Source organism: Sinocyclocheilus anshuiensis, unplaced genomic scaffold, assembly GCF_001515605.1.
Source record: "Sinocyclocheilus anshuiensis isolate Anshui unplaced genomic scaffold, SAMN03320099.WGS_v1.1 scaffold58, whole genome shotgun sequence".
Lineage (NCBI taxonomy): Eukaryota > Metazoa > Chordata > Actinopteri > Cypriniformes > Cyprinidae > Sinocyclocheilus > Sinocyclocheilus anshuiensis.
In genome coordinates this window covers 1,003,848-1,025,869 of record NW_015547688.1, presented here as the reverse complement: position 1 = coordinate 1,025,869, position 22,022 = coordinate 1,003,848, and the positions used below count along the sequence as shown (strand labels likewise).

The window sequence follows — 22,022 nt, the reverse complement described above, 5'->3', positions numbered from 1 at the left end:
AGCATGCTGCACAACTTCTTGTCCAGGCCCTTGTCATTTCTAGGCTGGACTACTGCAATGCTCTTCTGGCTGGACTTCCATCAAGCACAATCAAACCTCTACAAATGATTCAGAATGCAGCAGCATGACTGGTCTTCAATGAGCCCATGTTACACCTCTCTTTATCACCTTGCACTGGCTACCGGTTGCGGCTCGCATCAAGTTCAAGACATTGATGCTTGCATATAGAACAGCCACAGGCTCAGCACCCGCCTACTTCCACTCACTACTACGAATCTACATCCCCTCCAGAAGTCTGAGATCTGCTAGTGAGCAACGCCTCATGGTACCATCACATAGAGGCTCAAAATCACTTTCCAGAACATTGTCGTTCACCATTCCTGGCTGGTGGAATGATCTTCCCACCCCTATCCGGAATGCTGAATCCCTGACAATTTTCAAGCGACAGCTGAAAACTCATCTCTTTTGACGCTACTTGACTTCATCCTAAATAAAAAAAAAAAAAAAACTTTTGTCTTTCTCTTTATTTATTCTTTCACTTTCTAGCTGGTACTTATTTGAACAATGCCTAAAACTTGGTATTACAAGCACTTCCTGTGTCTGTTTGCCACTTTAAGAAGAATCGCTTTATGTATTCCCCAATTGTAAGTCGCTTTGGATAAAAGCATCTGCAAAATGACTAAATGTAAAATGACTAAATGCATTCTTCATGCAAATTCATGCCCTTGCTTTTACATATAAGTAAAAAAAAAAAAAGAACTAAATGCATATTTCATGCATTTAATAAAATTCACATCCTTGCTTTTACGCATGTAAATTACCCCTGAAGTTTTCTCTATACACATTAACATGACCTGCAACCACCAGTGCGGCTGAGGTGTTTCACGTGCAGTGAAAATACACCTGTGCATGGGAGAATACTCTCCAATGTAGTACATTTCCAGGAAACAGGTGCATCATAAAGACCTCTCTATACACATTAACATGACCTGCAACCACCAGTGCGGCTGAGGTGTTTCACGTGCAGTGAAAATACACCTGTGCGTGGGAGAATACTCTCCAATGTAGTACATTTCCAGGAAACAGGTGCATCATAAAGACCAAGGACACACTTCATAAACCTGCCTCATATAGTGAGAAGAAATCATTTGTTGGAAAGATATGTCTCTTGAACCTTTGACACAACACGTTGTGTTTCGTGATAACCTAACATTGACAGTGAAGCACTGGGAGAAGTTTTTTGTGGATGCTTCGCAGTTCACAAAGACAGGGAAATGAATGGTGCTGTAGAAAAAAAAATAGAGAGGAAAATGTGCTGCAGTCTGCTGAAGTACTGAGACTTGGAAGATGATTAATCTTCCAACAGGACAATGACCCAAAAATATACCAAAAAATATAATAGTCGCACTGAAGTGGAGAGAAAAGTTCATACTCTAAAGTGGACCAAATCAAAGTCGCTCCAGATTAATTATATGCATAGGAAAAATGACTTGTTATTCATCTACAGTCCCCATCAAACTTGGAGCATCAGCAGTTTTGTTAAGGTTAACAGTTATGTTCTGCATAACCTATCTCGACCGAAGAAAACAACAGCTGGAGTGAGGGAGAGGAATACTAATGTATCCTATTATTATCTATTTTTTTATTTGTAGAACAGTAAAATGTTTGGATTTTTCCCTTTGACATCATAGAGCACTCTGTATCAATGTGGAAAAAAATCCAAGAGATTTTATAGTGCATACATGGGCAGCAGAGAGGGCTAGAGATATCATTTTTCACTTTTTTTCAGGCTCCACTGCGTAAATATAACCATTCCCCATTTTAAAATCAATTCACAAGCCAATGCATATTCACAAGCGCACCTTATGGGAGAAGATGGCAGTGGGAGATGGTGTGCAGTGAAGTTATTTGTCGCCACTGGATGCCATTTTAGTCATGACTTCTTTGGGAATGGCTCCGGTGTCTGCCATTGTACACATCATCTATGACCATTACCCTTCAGTAGCTGCGTCAAGAAAAAAAATGAATACAGTGTGTACATAGGCAAGGCCTCTATTTTCATGCAATTGGACAAGCAGGTATTCTGCAATGCGTTCAGGTGTCCTCCTATCCATTTGCATTTCTGCCACATACTGCGTAAGCCTGCTTCTCATTATTCCATGGTAATGTTCCCATTATATCCTGCAGCTTTGCAATGAACCCTTTAAAGCAGGAGAGAAAAATAGCTCTGGGGAGGCAAGTAAACCGAATACAAAGTTACACCCGGCTGGCATGCCATGACACAAACATACATAGCTGGATGTCTATTTGAATACATAACACTCTAGATGCAACCCAGCAATTAATTACAGTAATCTGAAACACTGACCCAATTAACTACTAAAACTCACCAGAGAATTTGCAGTTTGCTGGCCTCGGATTTGGGAGGCCATGCATTTTCTTTGTGGGTGGATCAGAACCATTCCCTGTTGGACAATGAAAGCTTTGGCTCTCCTCGCTTTTCACTTCTACGACCTTCTGAAGTGAGCAGTACTCTGTCTGTGGCTTTGAAATGAACGATAGCATGTTGTGTTTTGACAATGCAACTGATACAAGACCGAAATTAATTGGGATAATGAAGCAACAACACTATAAGACTCATCGAATTGTGTTATCACTGATATAATGAGTAGGATTTTTTAACAAAACCATCCTACACAGTTCTTAGCTGTGTGAAATTTGAAGCAATTAACATGAGCTGAGGTGCTTGTTTTACTTAGTATAGTTGAGGCTACAACAATAATATAATTAGACATATGCTGTGTCCCAAATGTGGCATAATACACTTTTTCTATGTATTAAGTACTCTACCATCTAGTGTAGAAACTTTAAAAATGTAGAAACTGGAACAATAGGGTTCAGTAATTTAAAAATCCATTCATTTTCTCCATAGGGAAATTGATTTTTAACAATACTGCATGAATCTTTAAAGACAGAGCTCTTGTGAGCTCTGATGTTGTTAATCAATTGTATATGCTTTTGTTAAACCAATCTGTTTGCATTAATTCAACTTATTTTAAAAATAACTGTATTTAACAGTGGAATTTCTGGTGAAAAACTACATTACCCATGATACAGAAAATACAGAAAAGTCCACCAGTCAGAGAGTCACAGGGAGCAAAGCACCCCAAAAGAGATCTTTAAGCTACTCACTTCCATGAAGCACCACAAATGACGTAATTGAGTCCGTAAAATATACTGTTTCTATAGATACAACCAGCAACTAAATTATAGCTTTATATGTCTCTGTTGTTTTTAATTCCATGTTGTCATTGGCAATGCTTCATGGAATTGTAGTTCTTTCCCTCATGGGACTGCGATGCCCGATTTTCAGATACTTTTGATTAAAGTGTAATGTTGTGATTCTCTTTGTAGTTGGTTGGTTTGGGTCATGCTTATGACACTTTATCAAATACTTTTTTTTAAACCCCTATGGGAAAATATGGACTTCCGGAACCAGCACTGCTGAAAAAGTGGGCAGGCACTAATACACTGTATTTGGTTATCCAACATCAGAGTCTGATAGCCCCTCCCCCTCCACTACTTAAGAACAACTGCAACAGTGAAGCACATGTAATTTTCAGTATGAACACACTACTCACTATTTATACTACAAACAGCATAGAATACTGCGTAAGCATGCAAATTGGGAAGCACCTATAGATACAGGTATGATGATTGTGTTTGATATACGTGTGATGTTGTGCATCGCACCTTGAAATATGAGCGTTGGACCACCATGCTCTGAACCGAAGCCAGAATCCAGGAGACATCACCTCTTTGAGCTCTCCTCCTCCTCCCAGGGACGTGTCTGAAGTAAATGAGACCAAAAATACCGTGGCACTGCTGAGGCGCAAAAGATGTTTCAGTTCCAACACAAATGAGTTTGGAGATTGACAAGTCTGAGACCTTTCATCTTTTTATAGGCTCTGTTGAGGAGCTCTTTGAGCAACTACACATGAAGTCTGCCGACGCACTGCTCTGAATCAAAATACACTGTTTCCCGGTGAGATGTATGGTAAAGTTAATTTATCATCGTGCGGCAACCTTGCACTCTATTTCAGGGTAGTCGATGGTCTAATTGCTCACGTTCTTTCTGTCCAGATCAATAATACCAACAGATCGTTTTTGTTTAATTTCACAAGTTGCAATTACAGATAAGACATAGCATGATGAATCTATGAGGGCAAGTGAGTCATTTGTAAATGCACACTGAACATGTTGTGTTGACAAATGTCTAGCAGAGCTTTAGCATGTATAAATAATTCATTAAAAACGAAGGGCTAAGATGAATGTGTGGCTGAAATGATAACACATTTTTAAGGTGTCATATTGAAGGAGTTATAATTCATTCAAGTGCTGGTTTTAGTCGCATTACTACTGCCAGCACTGTTCACTTGCACCCACAGACAGATGTATGTGTGGATGGTTCATGGTTAACTCTTAATAGACTTAGTCTCTGAGGCGGGTTCCTGTTGCTGACTGGTCATTAATGGTCTGACATCCTCCCAGAAGAAAATCTGAGCTGCTGAAATATTCATGATCCGCATTACAGTGGTGGCAGAATTAAGCCAGACCTGGAAGTGTATTGAAATTAGACATACATCTGTTAGATTATATGACTTTATCACTGCACATGGAGATGTAACTGGTAATCAATTCACAGTTTCGTCCATTATGGTAAACTACATAAACGCTTTCAATTAACTTCTCCCTGGCAGTGACACAGAGCATGTCATTGTGTCCTAACAGGACATGATGTGAGAAAAAAAAATCATGGTATATTTTCCATGTTAAACAGAGATTTTGGCCTTAACTAGCCATGATGGCAATACACCACCAGTGATGAGATTCTATATTTGGAATGGTTTATATTTCTGCAACATGGCGGCTGACAGCTCAATCATTCTTTTAGGTGCTTATGTGTTTTATTCAATATTAAAATTTTGTGTAACTTTAATAGCCATAATGAAAATGATAATGGATAATTTATCTCAGATCTTGAAAATAACTTAAAGGCTTTATGTCAGGATTCGTCCAATAAACGCAGGAAGCATGATTTGCAAAAAAAAAAAAAAATCAGTTCTTTATAATTTTCCAATTTTTTTAAACGTACACTTGGCCATACATAAAGAAAATAAAGAAAACTGCACAAATAAAGGAAAGAAAATATGGAGTTCCAGGGCTCAGATGAATGAATGAATGAATGAATGAATGAATGAATGACAAAGGGGTCACCCACACACATATAAATTCAAATGACTTAACTACCTAAATTAGATGAATTCACATCGCATTTAGAACAACATAAATAAAATTAATACCATCCATAAATCATATTCACCTTCCATTCACCAGCGTGCACTCCAGCGAATAGAAAATAATTAGGAACTACCTGCCTCAAAAGACCCTTTAGCCCGCATAAAGAAGACAACATAAACTACCTAACTTAGAGCATAAACATTTAGACAAATAAACAAAACATACAAAAATAAATACAAATTTACAAAGGAAGAGAAAAATAGGAAAGAAAACATCAAAACCAATATATAAATAAACAATCAACTTATCAAAACAAACATTTAAATCAAATACATTTATGTGTGGCCTCGGTCATCACACTTTAAATGACAGCACAAGAGAGATAGGAGGAAAAAAGAGGTACATACTGGATTCAAACTTGCGTCCCAATGAGCCATGCATTATACATCAGGAGGCACATGCATTTCTAGTCTCAGCCTCAGACACCAGGCCCACCGTGACCGTCTGATGCAATCGCACATCTGATTGGCTGGTGCTATGCAACTTCGTAGACTCTGGGGTTGAGTTTACCTTGAAAAGAAATTGTGTACAAGGTCAATACAGTGAATCTTCTGTGGAAGAACCACGTAATCACTGGATATGGCAAATTTTCCAGTTTAGTGGTGCTACATTTTTGAAAAATATTTGAGTTTTGTTTGAGACACATAAGTTAGTTAACTAGATGTATATGTGTAGAATTATACATTCCGCAATGTATTTTTCCACGTGTATAGCTACAAATATACCCCAGCGACTTAAAACTGGTTTTGTGCTCCAGGGTCACATATGTGAAATGGACTTGCTTTTTGCCTGATCGCTTCTGAATTTAGCCTCAGTGGCGACCACAACTTCTGGTGTTGTGCAGTGTTTGAACATGTTGAGGGAAATTAAATAATATATATATATATATATATATATAGGAATACTTTGTACAAAAACAATTATAATACAAATATAATATAGTTGCATTCTAGCAATAGCTCGCCGACGAACCTCCAGGACGCTGTAGGGCCGTTGCCTGACGACGACCCCTGGCGGCGTCCGGATGTTGTGCTGCAGGACGTTGGTCCGCCCGGGAAGAGAGGAGAACACATCAGAGAACTGACCGACCAGGTACTGCAGCTCCCTCTTCTGGGCAGCCGAAAGGTGGGGGTTGACGTCAACAACCACGGGATCAGAGATCCGGCCAGTGGAAGCGGTCGCGGATCCGCTGGATGGTGTTCCCGGCTCCGAGATGCCCTGCCAAGGGATGGGAGTGAGTCAGCTCCAGTACGGTCTCCGTTTTGGTACGTGGCACCACCAACAACAATTTTTCCTACCCCCGTCGCTGCGCGACACAGTACAGCAGGCCATTTTGCACGACGAAATGCGGGAGAGGGTGGGGACCAGGCTGAACCTTCTTGCCTTCGATGACCCTGACCTGGGTCCGTCCATGCTTCAGCCTGTCGTCCTCCCGCTGTTCCTTCCCAAATGAGCCCCCTCCCGTCACCTGCTGGAACACATGATAGAAGAGATTAGGATTTTGGGAGGGAGACTCACCTTCTCTCCCGCTATCCGAGGCCAGAAGCACAGCCGCTGGAGGATTTCGTCCATGGTGGGGGAGGAGCGCTCGCCTGTGACAGAATCCGGAGACAAAAAAACAAGGAAAAAAGGTGAGGTGAAGAAGATCACTTGTCGGTGATTCTTCACTCATTGCCCGCGTGGCTTATGTAGCCGCTGCCTGATGAGGTGCAGCTGTGACCGATCAGCCTGTGATGATGATGGCCAGGTGCTTCTCGCTTGTTTCCACGGCGACGCTGATGAAGCTTCGGGACGCTCGTCACAATAGATAGAATACAAAAAGATTAGAGAAGCTAGTGTTAGTTTTTTTTTTTTTAAGAAAACAAGCTGTTAGTAAATAAATAGAAGTCTATAAGGGGCGTGGTTTTTTTTTTTTAGAATTAGAATAGAGAGTGCTAGAGTTAAAGGGTCAAATAAAGATGGAAGAGATGTGTTTTTAGCCGATTCTTGATGGTTAAAGACTGAATTGGGCAGGTCATTCCACCAGGAGGGAAATCTTCTTTACTGTCCTTTTGGCTTGCGACAGCACTGATTTTAAACTTAAACATATTTAACTTAGCAGAGCCTTGTGATGCGTCCGCTCATCATCAGTCCATCAGGGCGACTAACAAGCACGTAATTTCCGTTAAAGTGACGCATTCTCGCGCCTTATGTTTTAAAGTACACCAAATTAATTTACATCACATTACAACTCATATACATTTTTAAATTGAACCTCAAATGAATTAATACAAGAAATTATGGAGTTAATTACAAATAATTAATTATGAAACAAATATACAAAACATCTGCATAACAGCACTTACAGCACATAAGTCTGAAGTAATGAATTTAGGTAAAGGGGTGCAGAGCCAGTGGCGGTTTTGTAGGCAAACTTTAATGCCTTGAATTTTATGCGAGCAGCTATTGGTAGCCAGTAGGGCTGTCAAAATGGCTGAAAACTACATTCAAATTTTGTACTTAAATATTATCAAAATTCGAATTTAAAAGGCATAATTTCAGTTAGGGTGAAGAAAAGCTTTTGGCGTCTCTCCTGAGGCCACAAGAGGGCGCATCATTCAATGCATAAGATAACATGACTATCTGCGAAAAAAATTGCATAATAAGTTGCTTAAACAACTATAAACAAAACATCATCATGTATGTATGCATAGTTTAATACAAAGGGCGGAAAGCCAATCACACAGAGTACATTTTTCATTTAAAAACATGAGATGCAGTGGGATGGGGGGAAAAAATGCCATAAAGTCTCGATATATGTTTTTTCAAAGTTAAACTTGCATTAATTTTACATAGCTTTCTAAACTTGCGCTTTTTTTTGTGCGAGATGCGAGTGCAACATTAATAGATGTCCGTCTAGAAAATGCGTGAAATATGCGTTCTGTGTGAACGGCTTGGTTTCGGTTTTGATGTAAACAAGATCTTCTCCGCATTGGTGTTCTCTTTTTCCGCTATATTTTTAATGAACAACGCAGCAGCGCCGCATCTGTAGGCTTCAACTGGATAGTTTTTTCATTCGAATGTGTATTTTTTTTTTTTCTACGAATATTCGAAATTATAATTTTTTTTGACATCCCTAGTAGCCAGTGCAAATTGATAAACAGAGGTGTGACGTGCATTCTTTTTGGCGCGTTAAAAATTAATCTTGCTGCCGTGTTCCGGATTAATTATAAAGGTTTGATAGAACTGACTGGAAGACCTGCCAAGAGATGTTTCTGAATGACAGAACCTAGTGATGCCATGTAGACAGAGAAGAGAAGTGGTGCAAGTACTGAGCACTGAGGCACCCCAGTAGTTAGATGTTGCGACTTATATATATATATATATATTATAGTATTATATTACGTTATATAGCTTTATATATAATAATAATAAAAAACGCACATGTCCTAAAACTATCCCCTTCTCAACAATATAAAAATATAATATTTAATAGGTATGTAGTAACTGTACAGGTAACGATATTCAATTACAATATACTTTTATTTTGATGTTTTTAAAAACATTATAATGACCAATAATGAAAAAAAATCTAATCTTCAGGAAGTGTTAAGTAAACAATAGATCAAAGCAATATCGATATGATACACCTTCATGCTAACTGTACTTAAAGCTTCCGTAACTCGTTAATATAATAAAATGTTGTGTTTACAATAGTTATAATACACAATACACTATTACACTGCAGTTTGTTGTGATTGATAGATATAGCAGACTATGAATCAAATATGTCAGATATCGGAACCTTGCATGTAATTGAGATTTTAGTGGAAATACATAGGATGTACAGTAGAGTCCACTTTTTGGATGGACAAATATTCAGATTACAAAGTCTGCACACATTTCTGCTAATGTCTTTGTCGTTTCTACTATTTCATATAAACCTCCACCTAAACAGCATATAAAAACAAATCCAACTGTGATTGGCTGCTGTCTTCCCATCTAAGTGGGCAGTTCTTGGCCAGAAAAAGCTGCAAACTGAGTTGATGCTGTTTTGAAAAGTCTGGCTATGTGAGACTTATGAACTACCCACTTCTAAATGTTTCCAACAACACTTTTCAACGTTTGTGCTCAACATGTTGGATGCCATGCAAATGCTCTGTTGAAAACATTTATGTAATTAAACCAAAAAAAGTGCCATAAGAGACAAACTGATAGTACTTTATATGACCATAGGTAGACCCAGGCACAGGATATTGTTGTAACTGGGATGGGCTCATTAAGAGTGTCAACGATGACAGGCATTTGAACTGAGACAGGAAATGAGGCTCGCTGTGAGCATATGTCCCTGCAGCTTTGTCATGGTGATTGATGCTTTTCATTTGAAATACCAATCAGATCAGCACTTGCACCAACATGATTGTGCAATCCTCTGTCCTGCCATAAAACACTTTAATTAGCACAATGAGGCTTAGATTAATTAGAAAGAAATGGAAGCATAACTGCCCAGTTAATAATGTAGGTTTAAGCAAGACTTCAGCTAATGCAATACTGCAGAGCCTCTGAGCATACATTATCTAAATATGACCAGGTTAAGTTTAATACCCATGGATTGAGTTATTAGATTTCTATAGCAGGTGTAGGGGAAAACAAACCTCAGGACACTGTCACACATAAATTGACTAAAATCTACCCTGCAAAAGAGGGAAGTACAAATAGCTTCACACATTTAATCCTGGGATTGTATATGCATAGAATTGTTAGACAGGTCAGATGTGCTTAAGTGCATGAAAGCATCAAGCACAGTGCAGAAGAAAACAGACTTTATTCCCAGTCCTGCTCAGACAGCATCAGGAGGGCGTTTAGTATATCATATTGACTGAACATTCAAAACTGACCTTTTCATCAGACGTTGGTAGACATTTCTAAGGATCAAAATGGTGGACTTACAAGTTCCAATTTGAAGTGAAGGTTCAGGAATACAAAATTAAAAGAAAACACCATAAAACAGCAATCAAAGCGCAGTCGACTCTACTCTTGCTGTGCTGCATTCGGGCGCTGCAAAGTCAGTCAAAGTCATATTCCTAATGTTTCACAGATAACCTAAACATGCATTTGCAAGTAAAACTATTACGAAAAGAGACAAAGAATGATAGATTAATGTGAGGGCTGTTTGTAGTAGAATCAAAGTAGAATCTAGACACTATGTAAGTTGCTATAGGCCCTACAGTCTCTTTTCACAGTTTAACTTCTTTCACTTTCCAGTCATTAAAATACTTTATGTTGGTTGTATAAGGTATTATCAGATAGTGTGTAAGAAAAAGATGATCTAACTGCATCTAGTCAGTTGTGGAGCCATTTATAGGAGACAATGGAGTGCTTCCTTACCAGTCTATTTGGACTTATTGACTGCTTCCAAAACGTAAACATTAACATATATGCACAGATTTAGACACATAAAATATCTTCAGTTGCATTCCATTTTATATAGATATTTTTGAGCAAATAACACCATGTGTGTCCTAAAACTAACCACTTTTCAACAATAAAACAATGTAATAGATAATAGGTATATAGCAACACAGTTGACAATATTCAGTTATAATACACTATTATTTTGATATTTTGTAAACCGTTATATCAAAATAGGAAAATGCATTCAATAAATTTGACAGCATTGAACATATTTAATCTCACTGACTAAACAATAAAGTCAATATAGAATTCAATCAATTAAATGAAACTAAAAGGATTCACAAATATATATCTCCAAAGGTGTTAATATGTAAACTGTTTTTGATGCTGTCATTACAGTTATGTATATTTTAGTGTCTGTGCAAATATATTAAACTGTGAAACTATCGCAGCCATGTCAAGTGCAAAATGGATTATGATATGCTTTTTTGGGGTGTTAAATAATGGTGCAAATACCATTAATCTGACTAGCACAAACCTTAGTAAATCATGCTGTGTGATTTATTTAAATACTCTCCTCCCATAAATGTTGTGTCTGAAAGGGAAACTATACAAATGCATATGCAGTATGGCCAGCTACAAAAACCACAGCACGCCTTTTAATCACAAATTTTCCCACTGCATGTCTTTAGGAAATCCTGAGTCTGTTATTAAATCTGGTCCTACAAACCACACTTTACAAACAAATACAAATGAGATCATGCTGGCACATCACTGTCAGAGATGTACTTAATTTGTACAGTATCTCTCATCCGAACACTCTTTGAATATTGCATTGCATTATTAATTTATTTACAAAAGTTGCCAGAGCCACATCTCATAGTCAGGATGAAATCCTCCAATTGCCCCAACAAGAATGAGATTAGATAGTTTCTAAAAGGTCTTCTGCATCCTGTGTGCTGCCATCTATTAGACAAACATACTGCAACGTGTGGAACACAAAGGTACGGTGCAGAAGAAAGTCATCTCAGCGTGCAGGTTGGCCAGAAGCCTTTTTTAATCAGAATAAATGACCTCGGTAGGAATGGCACATTGGTTTGCACTTAGCACGGCATGCAGACTCGTCAGATTTTTTTGTATGAAGTTGTGTTTTTTTTTTTTTTTGCATTTATCGTCCAGTTCACAATGTGGCCCTAGAATAGAGATGCCTGGGCTGACAAAAGAGCATGCAGGAGACTTTTAATTTGAGAGGATAACTTTAGGTTGGTGGTATTAATATGACACTAGCTGATGCAATTCACAGAGCTTGTTCTCACGACCTTGTCAGCAGATCCCAGACATATCATAAGAGCTGCCCGGCTCTCTGAAAACTTCTCTTCAGCAGAAAAGACAACAGGAATACATCGTGCTCTGGCAGACAATTAACAGCACTGTAACTTTCAGATGTGATATCAGACCTTTGCCTGATGTCATTTCTCATTTCTCTGAGGTGGTGGATCTGTTGGCAGTATTAGTGACTAAGCCCCCTGATGAATTAGAATGTCAATCTGCATTAAAAGTGAAAGCCAGTGATACCAGACATCAGGATATCCTCCATTATGTAGACCTGTGTCTACAGATAGTGTGATCTAATAAACGCAGGGCTTGGAAAGATAGCTGAAGTAAATGTTATGATGGAAACGTTCCCCTAGGAACATTCGGTTTCAAACTGGTGGTAATTGTTTTATGTCTTACTTGTTTATGATAGAAATTCAATTAGGAATTAATTCTCTTTAATTCTGCAAGAGTCTGACTTCAAAGTTAATTCAATAGGAAAAGATAAAAATGTTTCTTTTGCTGCACCACGATAAGCTTATTAATTATGTAATTGCAGAGAAATTATGCCAGTGATTAAAATGTTTACATTTTTGGCATGCTTGCTTTGCTATTAAAATCAGTCCTATTACAGGGTAATTTCAGGACTCTATGTACACACTTTACTTTCAGATTGTCTTTTTATTCTTATGCTAAGTAGTGTAAAAAACAATGTGCAAAGGTTGGTTAATGTCTGTTTTCTGTACAACGATGTAGCTCACTGCTTAGTGTGATGCATTGTTGGAGAAATTAACCAGCTGGTCATGACTGTTTTCTGAAACAATAGCAAATTTGTCTTTCGAACCATGTTGAGCAGAACTTTTGTTAATGATGTCACACAGGTGTTTGAGTAATTAATTAATTATCTTAATATCAAATGAAAAATTAAATCAAATTCTTATATAAATAACAAACATGGCATAAGAGAACTGTTTTCATTCTCTTGACAAACTAAAAGGTGTAGAATAAAATTTGTGTTGTCATGCATTTAAGCAAGCATGATAGCTTGTCATACTAACTAGAAACTAACCACAAAAGCAAATTCAAACCACACAAGTTTGCAATGCTGTTTGCGAATATTTATTGGAACTATAGTAGGGTGACTCTTTTTCCTGGACATGTCCTGGCCGAGATTTCTCAATTGCTAAAAATGTCTGGGTTTGGGTTTGTTTTCCTATTGACATGCTCTCTACTGTCTTCGTACATTACATGTATGCGTGTTTGCATTGACCGTTCTCTGTAGATTCCACCTTTTCGCACGCCACGATTGGTCAATTATGCACAAAGGTCAAACTACTTTTCAGCCATTACCTTTAAACAAGCGTTGACATGTCTGGGAAAAAGAGAACATACTGTCACCGAACTATAGCTTCAGGAAACACCAAATTGTTTAATCATTTTGGTAATGACCATAGTTGTAAACAATGATTTTGGAAAACACACCCATAGTTTTAACTACACCATCTGATTTTGAAGCAATCTATTCACATCAAATTTTTGCAAGCAACAGGGATCGCGTTTACATGCACGTTCTTAAGCCGATTATGCTTAATAAGCCGAAAACGCACTTGGTCATGTAATGCGGTAACCCGTTTTCTTTTATTGGAGTAAGGTCATAAACGGCGTAAGCATACACCGGTCGCAACAGGTAGTTTTTTGCCTCTTACTCCGATTTCGCACAGCATGTAAACACAATAACCCGCTTTCTGTTAGTGCAGATTTAAGCCCATCTAGACCGAGCAAACATCTTGCAGTAAAGAAAGAAGGAAATATATCATGAAATAACCTGATTTATTAATGAAGTCATGTAAACGCAGCTTACTTGCGTTGTCAGGTTAATGATGTGCATGTAAACGGGGAAAACTGGTTATTTTAATAAGATGATATTTGTGAGTTATCAGCTTACTGGTGTGCATGTAAGCGTGCTCAGTGATAGTAATAGTGAAAGTGATACTTAATTATAGTATAGCAGATTTATTATAGTGCTCTTAAAAGTGCCACTTTCTTGTCGCAGCTCAGCTTAGTTTAAGACTTATGACTCCATCATCCAATCAGCATTATCATGACTGAATTTTCTTGTGAATAATTAGTCACATCACATTTTGGCTCAGGTGATTGGCTCAAAAACAGTTCAGGCATCCAGAACTATGATAGAATTTTATATTTCAATTCTGGGTAGTCCTGTGCCAGCTGACTAACTACCATTGAGAAGAATGACAATACTAACAGTCAGGTTTCTTCCAGTAGTATTTAGAGCTCCTTAAATTAAATATTAATATTTTTAATTGAAAGTGAAAATTAAGCTCTAACAAGCCTCTACTTCTACTGCATTTCACAATCTTTGCTGGTTACCATTTAGTTTCGTTTCTGCATTAGCCACATAAAATTCAAAGCTTTTAAAAAATGTTTTACAAAGTGCCAGGACCTTTTTCCACTTATGGCTACTTCACTGGCTAGTCTTCACTGTGGACCCAGCAGTACGCTTCTGTGCACCACTTTGCAATTTGCACCTCTCTATTCCAGCTTTCAGCTAACTTATCCTTCACTCTTCTCACTAAATTAATTTTCTTCTAAAAGACCAGACTCTTATGTAAGCAACAGAGCACCTGCCAGCCCCCATCTCAAGACAGCAGATGAGAGGCACATCAGTGATGTGATAACAGGCAGACTGGCAAATTCATGCCATCTTTTGATTCTTGAAAATGCAATTAATTAAAGAACACAAAATAAATTGGAGTTTGGACGGAAGCTTTTTTCTTTTTCAGTATTCTTTCTTTTAATAAATATTCTGTATACGAGGACACGCAATTCTAAGGAAATGTATTTTCTGTGCAATTTAATAATAATTTCACACAAATATATATATAATAAAAATCAGTATTTTCTGAGGAAAATTATAGTGCACTTCATTTGAGTTGACCAAAGCATAAATTCTCTGTTAGCGATGCATGAAATATTAGAGTTTGCAAGGAAAATGAAGTCTGGTGTTACAACTTCAATAAGACAGACTCAGAAAAATATTTTTTTTTAGAGTGCATTTTTGATGGCTGTCTGGCAAGAAATACAAGTTTGATTATGTAACTGAAGTATGCATTGCATCAGTATGAGGCTGTGATTGGTGCCCTGCATTCAAACACACAGTAAAGTTGTTTAGTGGGTGAAGCTCCATTGCAACGTATGCAAGATTAATGGCTGCCTCTGGCCCTGAACCGCTAAGGCTAACAGAGACACCCTGGCCAGCAACGCACCATTTATAAATCAAGCTAAATGGATCAATATTTTCAGGACTATGGAGGTAAAGTATCGCAACTCCTGCTTTAGGAAAGCCCATTATGAATTGGGGATGAGTCACAACTGGTGGAAACTCGAGGTTATTCTCTGACCCCTGTGTTCCATACAATAAAGATGGTCAATATAATTTCCATCTTTATTACTGTCTTTCGCTAAGATTTAAATTCTTAAGCCCTCACTAATCCTGTTTTATAGCTGTAATTCTCAATTTAATGGATGAACGCTGATGTAATCACATAAAAAGATAATTCATAGCTTGGTTTAATACCGTCTCGGAAGAAACATATGAGGGATTTGTAAATGTAGCGAATATCTCATTCATTACCTAATGTTGATACCTTACAAGTTTACTTGATCAAACATATAGCAAAGTACATTAGCGGGGGACATTTGTACAAAACATTTAACATACAGTATATGACTCTTTTATAGGTTTTGTGATTTTTTACCAGTTTTATTCATAGAGTGATGGAGAACAGGCAGGAAATAGAATTGGAAAATCCAGGGGTTTGTACCATGATGGTGGCTGAACAAACTAGGGGTTAGGATTAGTTTAGAGTCGACATAACCAAACCAATCCAATCTGGCTTTGCATGACACGGATCATTAACTTTCTCTGTCAACTCAGGCTTGATCCTGAGTCTATGGAGTGAGTGCACATGAAAGTGTGACATCAGTGGTGAACAGCCAATCACATGCCTTGAAATTGTGATTCACTTCTCGAGAGAGAATCAGTGCGATTCACTGCCAAAGACAGACAATTTTATTTACTATGTAGTGCCCTTTAATTTGGAGCAAGAAAAACATGTGTAAGTGACTGTCAGTGATATGTCATTATGCTCAAAGCTAATTGGTCAAATTTCGGTTTGAGATCTCTAAACCAGAACATGAACACCGCTAAAAGCCAAACCACTTTCATGGGGCCTAAAACCTAGAGTTGGTGCAAACTAAACAAACTTACCTGGCAAGCCAGCTAAACCAGCTTCATGGTATAGGCCCCTCGAAATTCATGATGTAATAGAAGTAGCGACAGATCTTTTCTTATGTATTGTGACCTTCATTGAAGTGAATTATCTAGATAGAAAAGAAATGTTGGGCAGAAACTTTGTTGGAGGCCAGTTTGAATTAAGACTTGCAGTCGCTTTAAGAAATGGATGGGTTTATGCTGATGATATGATTGGAGTCCACCATACTTCATACTTGGAGTCCAGCATACTATACCAGAGAGAAGTCTACCATTTTTCCAGAAGATTAGTGATGTATCGTTCATGAAGGGTTCGTTCATTTTGAACAAATCTTTAATATGACTTGGGAACATTGAGTCGTCTAAGCGAGGGATTCATTCATTTTGTGTTGACCGCACATGCACAACATCCTACTGGTTCTTTACAGGAAACAGAAATGATTAGTTCACCTCTCGAGTCTTCGGGTCTGAGTTTTTTGTTCTTTTGTTAGCAGCATTGGATAAAGAAATAAGTTAATGATTCCAATCTTCCTTACAAACACATGCACAGTCAGTTTTTTTATCAGTCACGTGATGCATTTCTGGTTTCAAATTGTAGATTTTTATTTCTTACAATTTATACTTTTGTGAATTTCTGTCATATCATTGAATGTGAGTATGTGAGCTCATTAATACTTTTAACTTTATCCGTATGATGGGGGAAATCACTGTGATAAAGCAAAAATTCCTACATACAATAACAGCATGCAGTAAATAAGTAATGTTTGTGTTTGTTACTAAGTGGGCACATGACAAAACAACGAACATCTCGAACCCGAAGACTCGAGAGGTGAACTAATTAATTCTGTTTCCAGTACAGACTGCATAGCTTCAGCTTACAGGGATGTGACGTGACAAAAGTACGAAAGACTCATATTGGCAGGGGAGGTGAACTAACAGATTGTATAGCCTCAATTAATTAATTGTTTCTGTTTCACATAATTTGGCCTTAGTTGCATTATAGTTTATTTTTCTTATTCTAAATGTGATCAACGTCATGTAAGTAGATGTGTCAGAGAATTAATTTATTAACATGTAGCATTTTAATTATATTCGGCTGAAATTAACAAAATGACTCGGAAATTAATTAACTCATTGTGATGAACGAGATTCAAAGATCCGAGTCAGTAAAATGATCCGAACTTTCCATCACTACAGAAGATCCAGTTATGATATTTGTATTAAAAATTACAAGCTTGGAAAAACAAAAAAAGTAAAAATGAAATGTATGCATGAATAACAAAAACATGCATATAGAAAACGAGTGAATTACCATTTCATTTTGTCTTTAAAAGTTCTGTTAGCAATGTTAGCCATTTTGCTAACTTGCGCCACTAAATTATACTGCCTTCTCCTTCAAAAAACCCCACCAATGTTGCCAACTTAGCGACTTTGTAACTAGATTTAGCGACTTTTCAGACCCCCTTAGATGCTTTTTTCCAAAAAAGCGCCTAGCAACAAATCTAGCGACTTCTTGGACAAACCTTATTTAGTTTCTGAGACTCGTCGTTACTGCTTGCTTTCTCAGCGAGAAACACATCTTTCTCTGTGTCTGATCTGTTCAACGAGCGGCAGAGAGCAGCGCTTTCAGTTAAAATAGCTATTCTGTTGCTTCTCTAATTTTGCATGCAAATACAGCACAGCCATTGTCTTTATCTTATGTGTATTTGATTTCATCAGACGACGGCTCAATTATAAATCAGGATTTCTGTGCGGATTAACATCTTGGAAGAGAGAGCTGGTTATGTAGTCTTAACGGACCGCGTTTCAGTCACATTTCATATTCATCCCGTTGTCTGACAACAGAAACAGTAAAATATATCAATGAAAACAGTTGTATTGATAATAGGCAATATGAGCAATGATGTTCTGAATATGCTAATTAGCGTATGACGTCATCTAGCGACTTTTCAAGCTGGCTTAAGCTACTTTCCATTGAAAGAAGTTGGCAACACTGAACCCCACGCTGCATAGACAAGTTAGCGCACCACATGTCAACGAAGCCGAACACTCAAAATGACGTCTGACTGGCTAAACGATAACATCCTGCATTCAGATAGCAGTTTTCCTGCCTAGGGCTGTCACAGAAAGGAGTGTGATTTCTCAAGACATCTGTTTCAGTGATATCTGTCAGGTAAGAGGGAAATTTTCTGCGTGCCGTTCCATAAAAACTGCTTACGGCACCGTTAATACGCTCGCTCCTTCAAAGAGGTTGACGGGGCAGCAGCTATCTGCTAAAACAACAGAACTGTGACCGAGTGGATATCACCTTGTGTAGTTCATCAGTTCAAGTCAGAACAACTCTAACTGGACTCGATGGTTTCGTAAAGAAACTTGCGAAAATAATGACCTATTTCGCATGTCCCAGATTTGCCCAAGCCTTTCTCTCTATTGTGCATCTGTAATGCAGGTGATGGTGATTTATGAGCAGGAGTAAAGGATGTGCCTGAGATTTGATAATTTCCCCATACCCTTCAGCATCACACTCACCCGGGAGATAAGAGACTAGAAATATTGCCGGCGAGTATTAAAACCTCATGTGTGCACTCTGATTATTTTGTCACTTGCTGTAACTGAATTCCTATTTGTCATGCTGGAGGCTACACTAATGTGAGGGGTGACCACGTTCCACAAGCTATCTCGCTTTTTCCTCTCAAGGCTGTGAAAAGAAAATGCCAGGGTTGCTTATATAGTTTCCTCAAATAAATATAATGCATTTTTTACACTCTCTGAGGAAATGCGAGTGGTGTTTTCCTGTGGAAAACTCACAATGGTTTGCTGCCAGGGTTGCTAAGGTACTATGGGTGAGTGGTTTTTAGGATGTTGCTAAGCGATTGCTAGGTTATTGCAAGACGGTTGCTTACTCAAGTCAAAAGTGTGATTCTTACTTCCTACAGAATATTGTCCTGGTTTTATTTGCCAAATGTCAGACTGCTCAGAAAAGCAGTAGCACACCCCAACAATTTGATGTATCATTCATGTCTGTAGGGACATGAATGGGGAGTTGCATGCTGACTTTTAATACTTGGGTTCTTGCTTTGTACTTTTGCTAAGTTTGAGCATAATAGCTGTTACTGTTATTACAACTTAAAGAAATGCATGGTTGCAACTAAAACAATTCTAATTTATGGATTTAATTGAAATTTTTAAAGTTGCGTTATATGGCAATATTATTTTGATGGGTTCTGTTGACAATGTTGACCATTACATTAACTTAAAATTGTAATTTAAACAGATTTCTTTGTTTATTGTTATAGCTGCTGCAACTACAATTATTTATATTTATATATATATATATACTGTGTATATGTATATATATTAAGCAACTTAATTGTAGTGGCAGCAGCTTACACTGTCTTAATAACCTCCAAAATTGGGAGGTGGATTTCATGTTGGAATTTTTTTTGTTTATAAAAATTTAAAAAGACCTGTTAGTGTTTAATGCTGTTATATTTGACATTTAAAAAACATTCTGTTATTTCATATTTTGGTAACACTTTATTTTAAGGTGCCCTTGTTACACGCTACATGTATTTACTGTTATAATAACAATAAATTATGCATAATTGCATGCAAGTAACTCTAAGCCAAACCCTAATCCTAACCCTAACCATATAGTAAGTACATGTAGTTAATGTATAATAACATGTTATTAAATGTATAATTAGTGTATTACATTGTAACAAGGACATCAACGTAAAGTGTAACCCATATCAGAAACACAATTTCAGATTTGTTTTTTCATAATAAAAGATTTAATAATAATAAAAGATTGTCATAATAAAAAAATGGTTTGTTTCAAGGGTTTGATTCCCAGGGAATACATGAAATAAATGTATAGCTTGAACACAAAGCAGGTAGCTTTGGACAAAAGCATCTGCCAAATGTTAAAATAAATATTTCTAAATATTTCCTTCAGGGTAAGAATTTTTTTTTTTTTAATTATTGTTTTAATTAAAGCATTTTATTTATTTATTTATACTTTCTCTCCTTTTTTAATATGCTTATCTTATGACTCTGAGCAGATCTTAGGTTTTATTGTAAATAGTTATCTTTTAAAATGTGTTATTAATAAAGAATCAAAAAAGAAAGAAAATTAAAGTTGCCTTCGATAAACGCATTTTTACATTTTCATACACACACACACACACACACACACACACACACACATATATATATATAAAACAGCCTGTTTTTGCTCTTATATTTACCAAGAGTGCCAGTGTTAATGTTGGTGGCTTACATGAAAAAAAACCTTGTGAACCTATGTCATAAATTCATTTTGATTAATATTTTTCTTTTGTCTTCTCACAGGGGCCTTATGCCGCGGACTCTAGACAGTCAGATCACCATGGAGAAAACACCAAGTTACTTTGTGACCCGGGAGGCACCGCGACGCATCTCAAACATGTCTCGCGAAACAAAGCTGATCGTAGTAGTGCGGAACCCAGTCACGAGGGCGATCTCCGACTACACACAGACCCTGTCGAAGAAGCCCGACATCCCTTCTTTTGAGGAACTAGCTTTCAAGAACAGGAGTCAAGGTATGGTGGACACCTCCTGGAATGCCATCCGCATAGGCATGTACATCCTCCACCTGGAGAACTGGCTGCAGTACTTCCGTCTATCGCAGATCCATTTTGTCAGCGGGGAGCGGCTCATCACAGATCCGGCCAGAGAGATGGGCCGCGTGCAGGATTTCCTGGGGCTCAAACGCATCATCACGGACAAGCACTTCTACTTCAACCGAACAAAAGGCTTCCCGTGCCTGAAGAAGCCAGAAAGCAGCAGCCAGCCCCGCTGTCTTGGCAAGTCCAAGGGCAGAACTCACGTTCAGATTGCCCAGGAAGTCATTGAGCAGCTTAGAGAATTTTATAGGCCATTCAATGTGAAATTTTTTGAAATGGTGGGTCATGACTTCAGATGGGACTGAGGAGGAGGACCTGGATGAAACCAGCCTCGCTTTTCTGATGATGAACACGTCTTCAAGGGATAGTTCGCCTAAAAATGTCAATTCTATCATCATTTACTCACCCTAAAATTGCTGCAAACCTGTATGCCCGTTTTTCTTCTGTGGAACATAAAAGAAGATATTTAGAAGAATGTGCAGTTTGCTCATTTTCCAGTAAATCATATGGACTACTATTATAATACTTTTATGGAGTTTTTGCAGCATTCAGTCTATTATATAAACACTATCCTTCAACAGTCTGGGGGGGTCAGTAATTAATACGAACTGGAAAAAAATATAATAGTTCCTACAAAAATATTAATCTGCACTACTGTTTTTAACACTGATAATATGAAATGTTTCTTGAGGAGTAAATCATATTAGAATGATTTCTTAAGGATCATGTGACACTGAAGACTGGAGTAATGATGCTAAAAATTCAGCTTTGCATCACAGGAATACATTACATTCAAATATATTCAGATAGAAAACAGCTATTTTGAATTGTAATAACGATTAATGTTTTACTGTATTTTTTATTAAATACAAGCAGCCTTGGTGAGCATAAGAGACTTCCAGCATTAAAACCCCAAACTTTTGAACAGTAGTGCATTTCAGTAAATGATGACATAAATACTTTTTGGAGTAATTATCCCTTTGAAACAGTTT

At 37.6% G+C, this 22,022-nt stretch overlaps 1 protein-coding gene across 1 annotated transcript in view; it reads left to right on the top strand.

Moving 5' to 3' along the window:
• LOC107703334 (heparan sulfate glucosamine 3-O-sulfotransferase 2-like) overlaps positions 1-21,448 on the top strand; it is a 29,475-nt gene extending 8,027 nt beyond the window's left edge. Inside the window, exon 2 of the mRNA XM_016505924.1 lies at positions 20,717-21,448. Coding sequence (XP_016361410.1) covers positions 20,717-21,335 — 619 coding nt within the window. The 3' untranslated portion in view covers positions 21,336-21,448. The remainder of the gene's footprint in view (positions 1-20,716) is intronic.
• Positions 21,449-22,022: the final 574 nt, after the last annotated feature.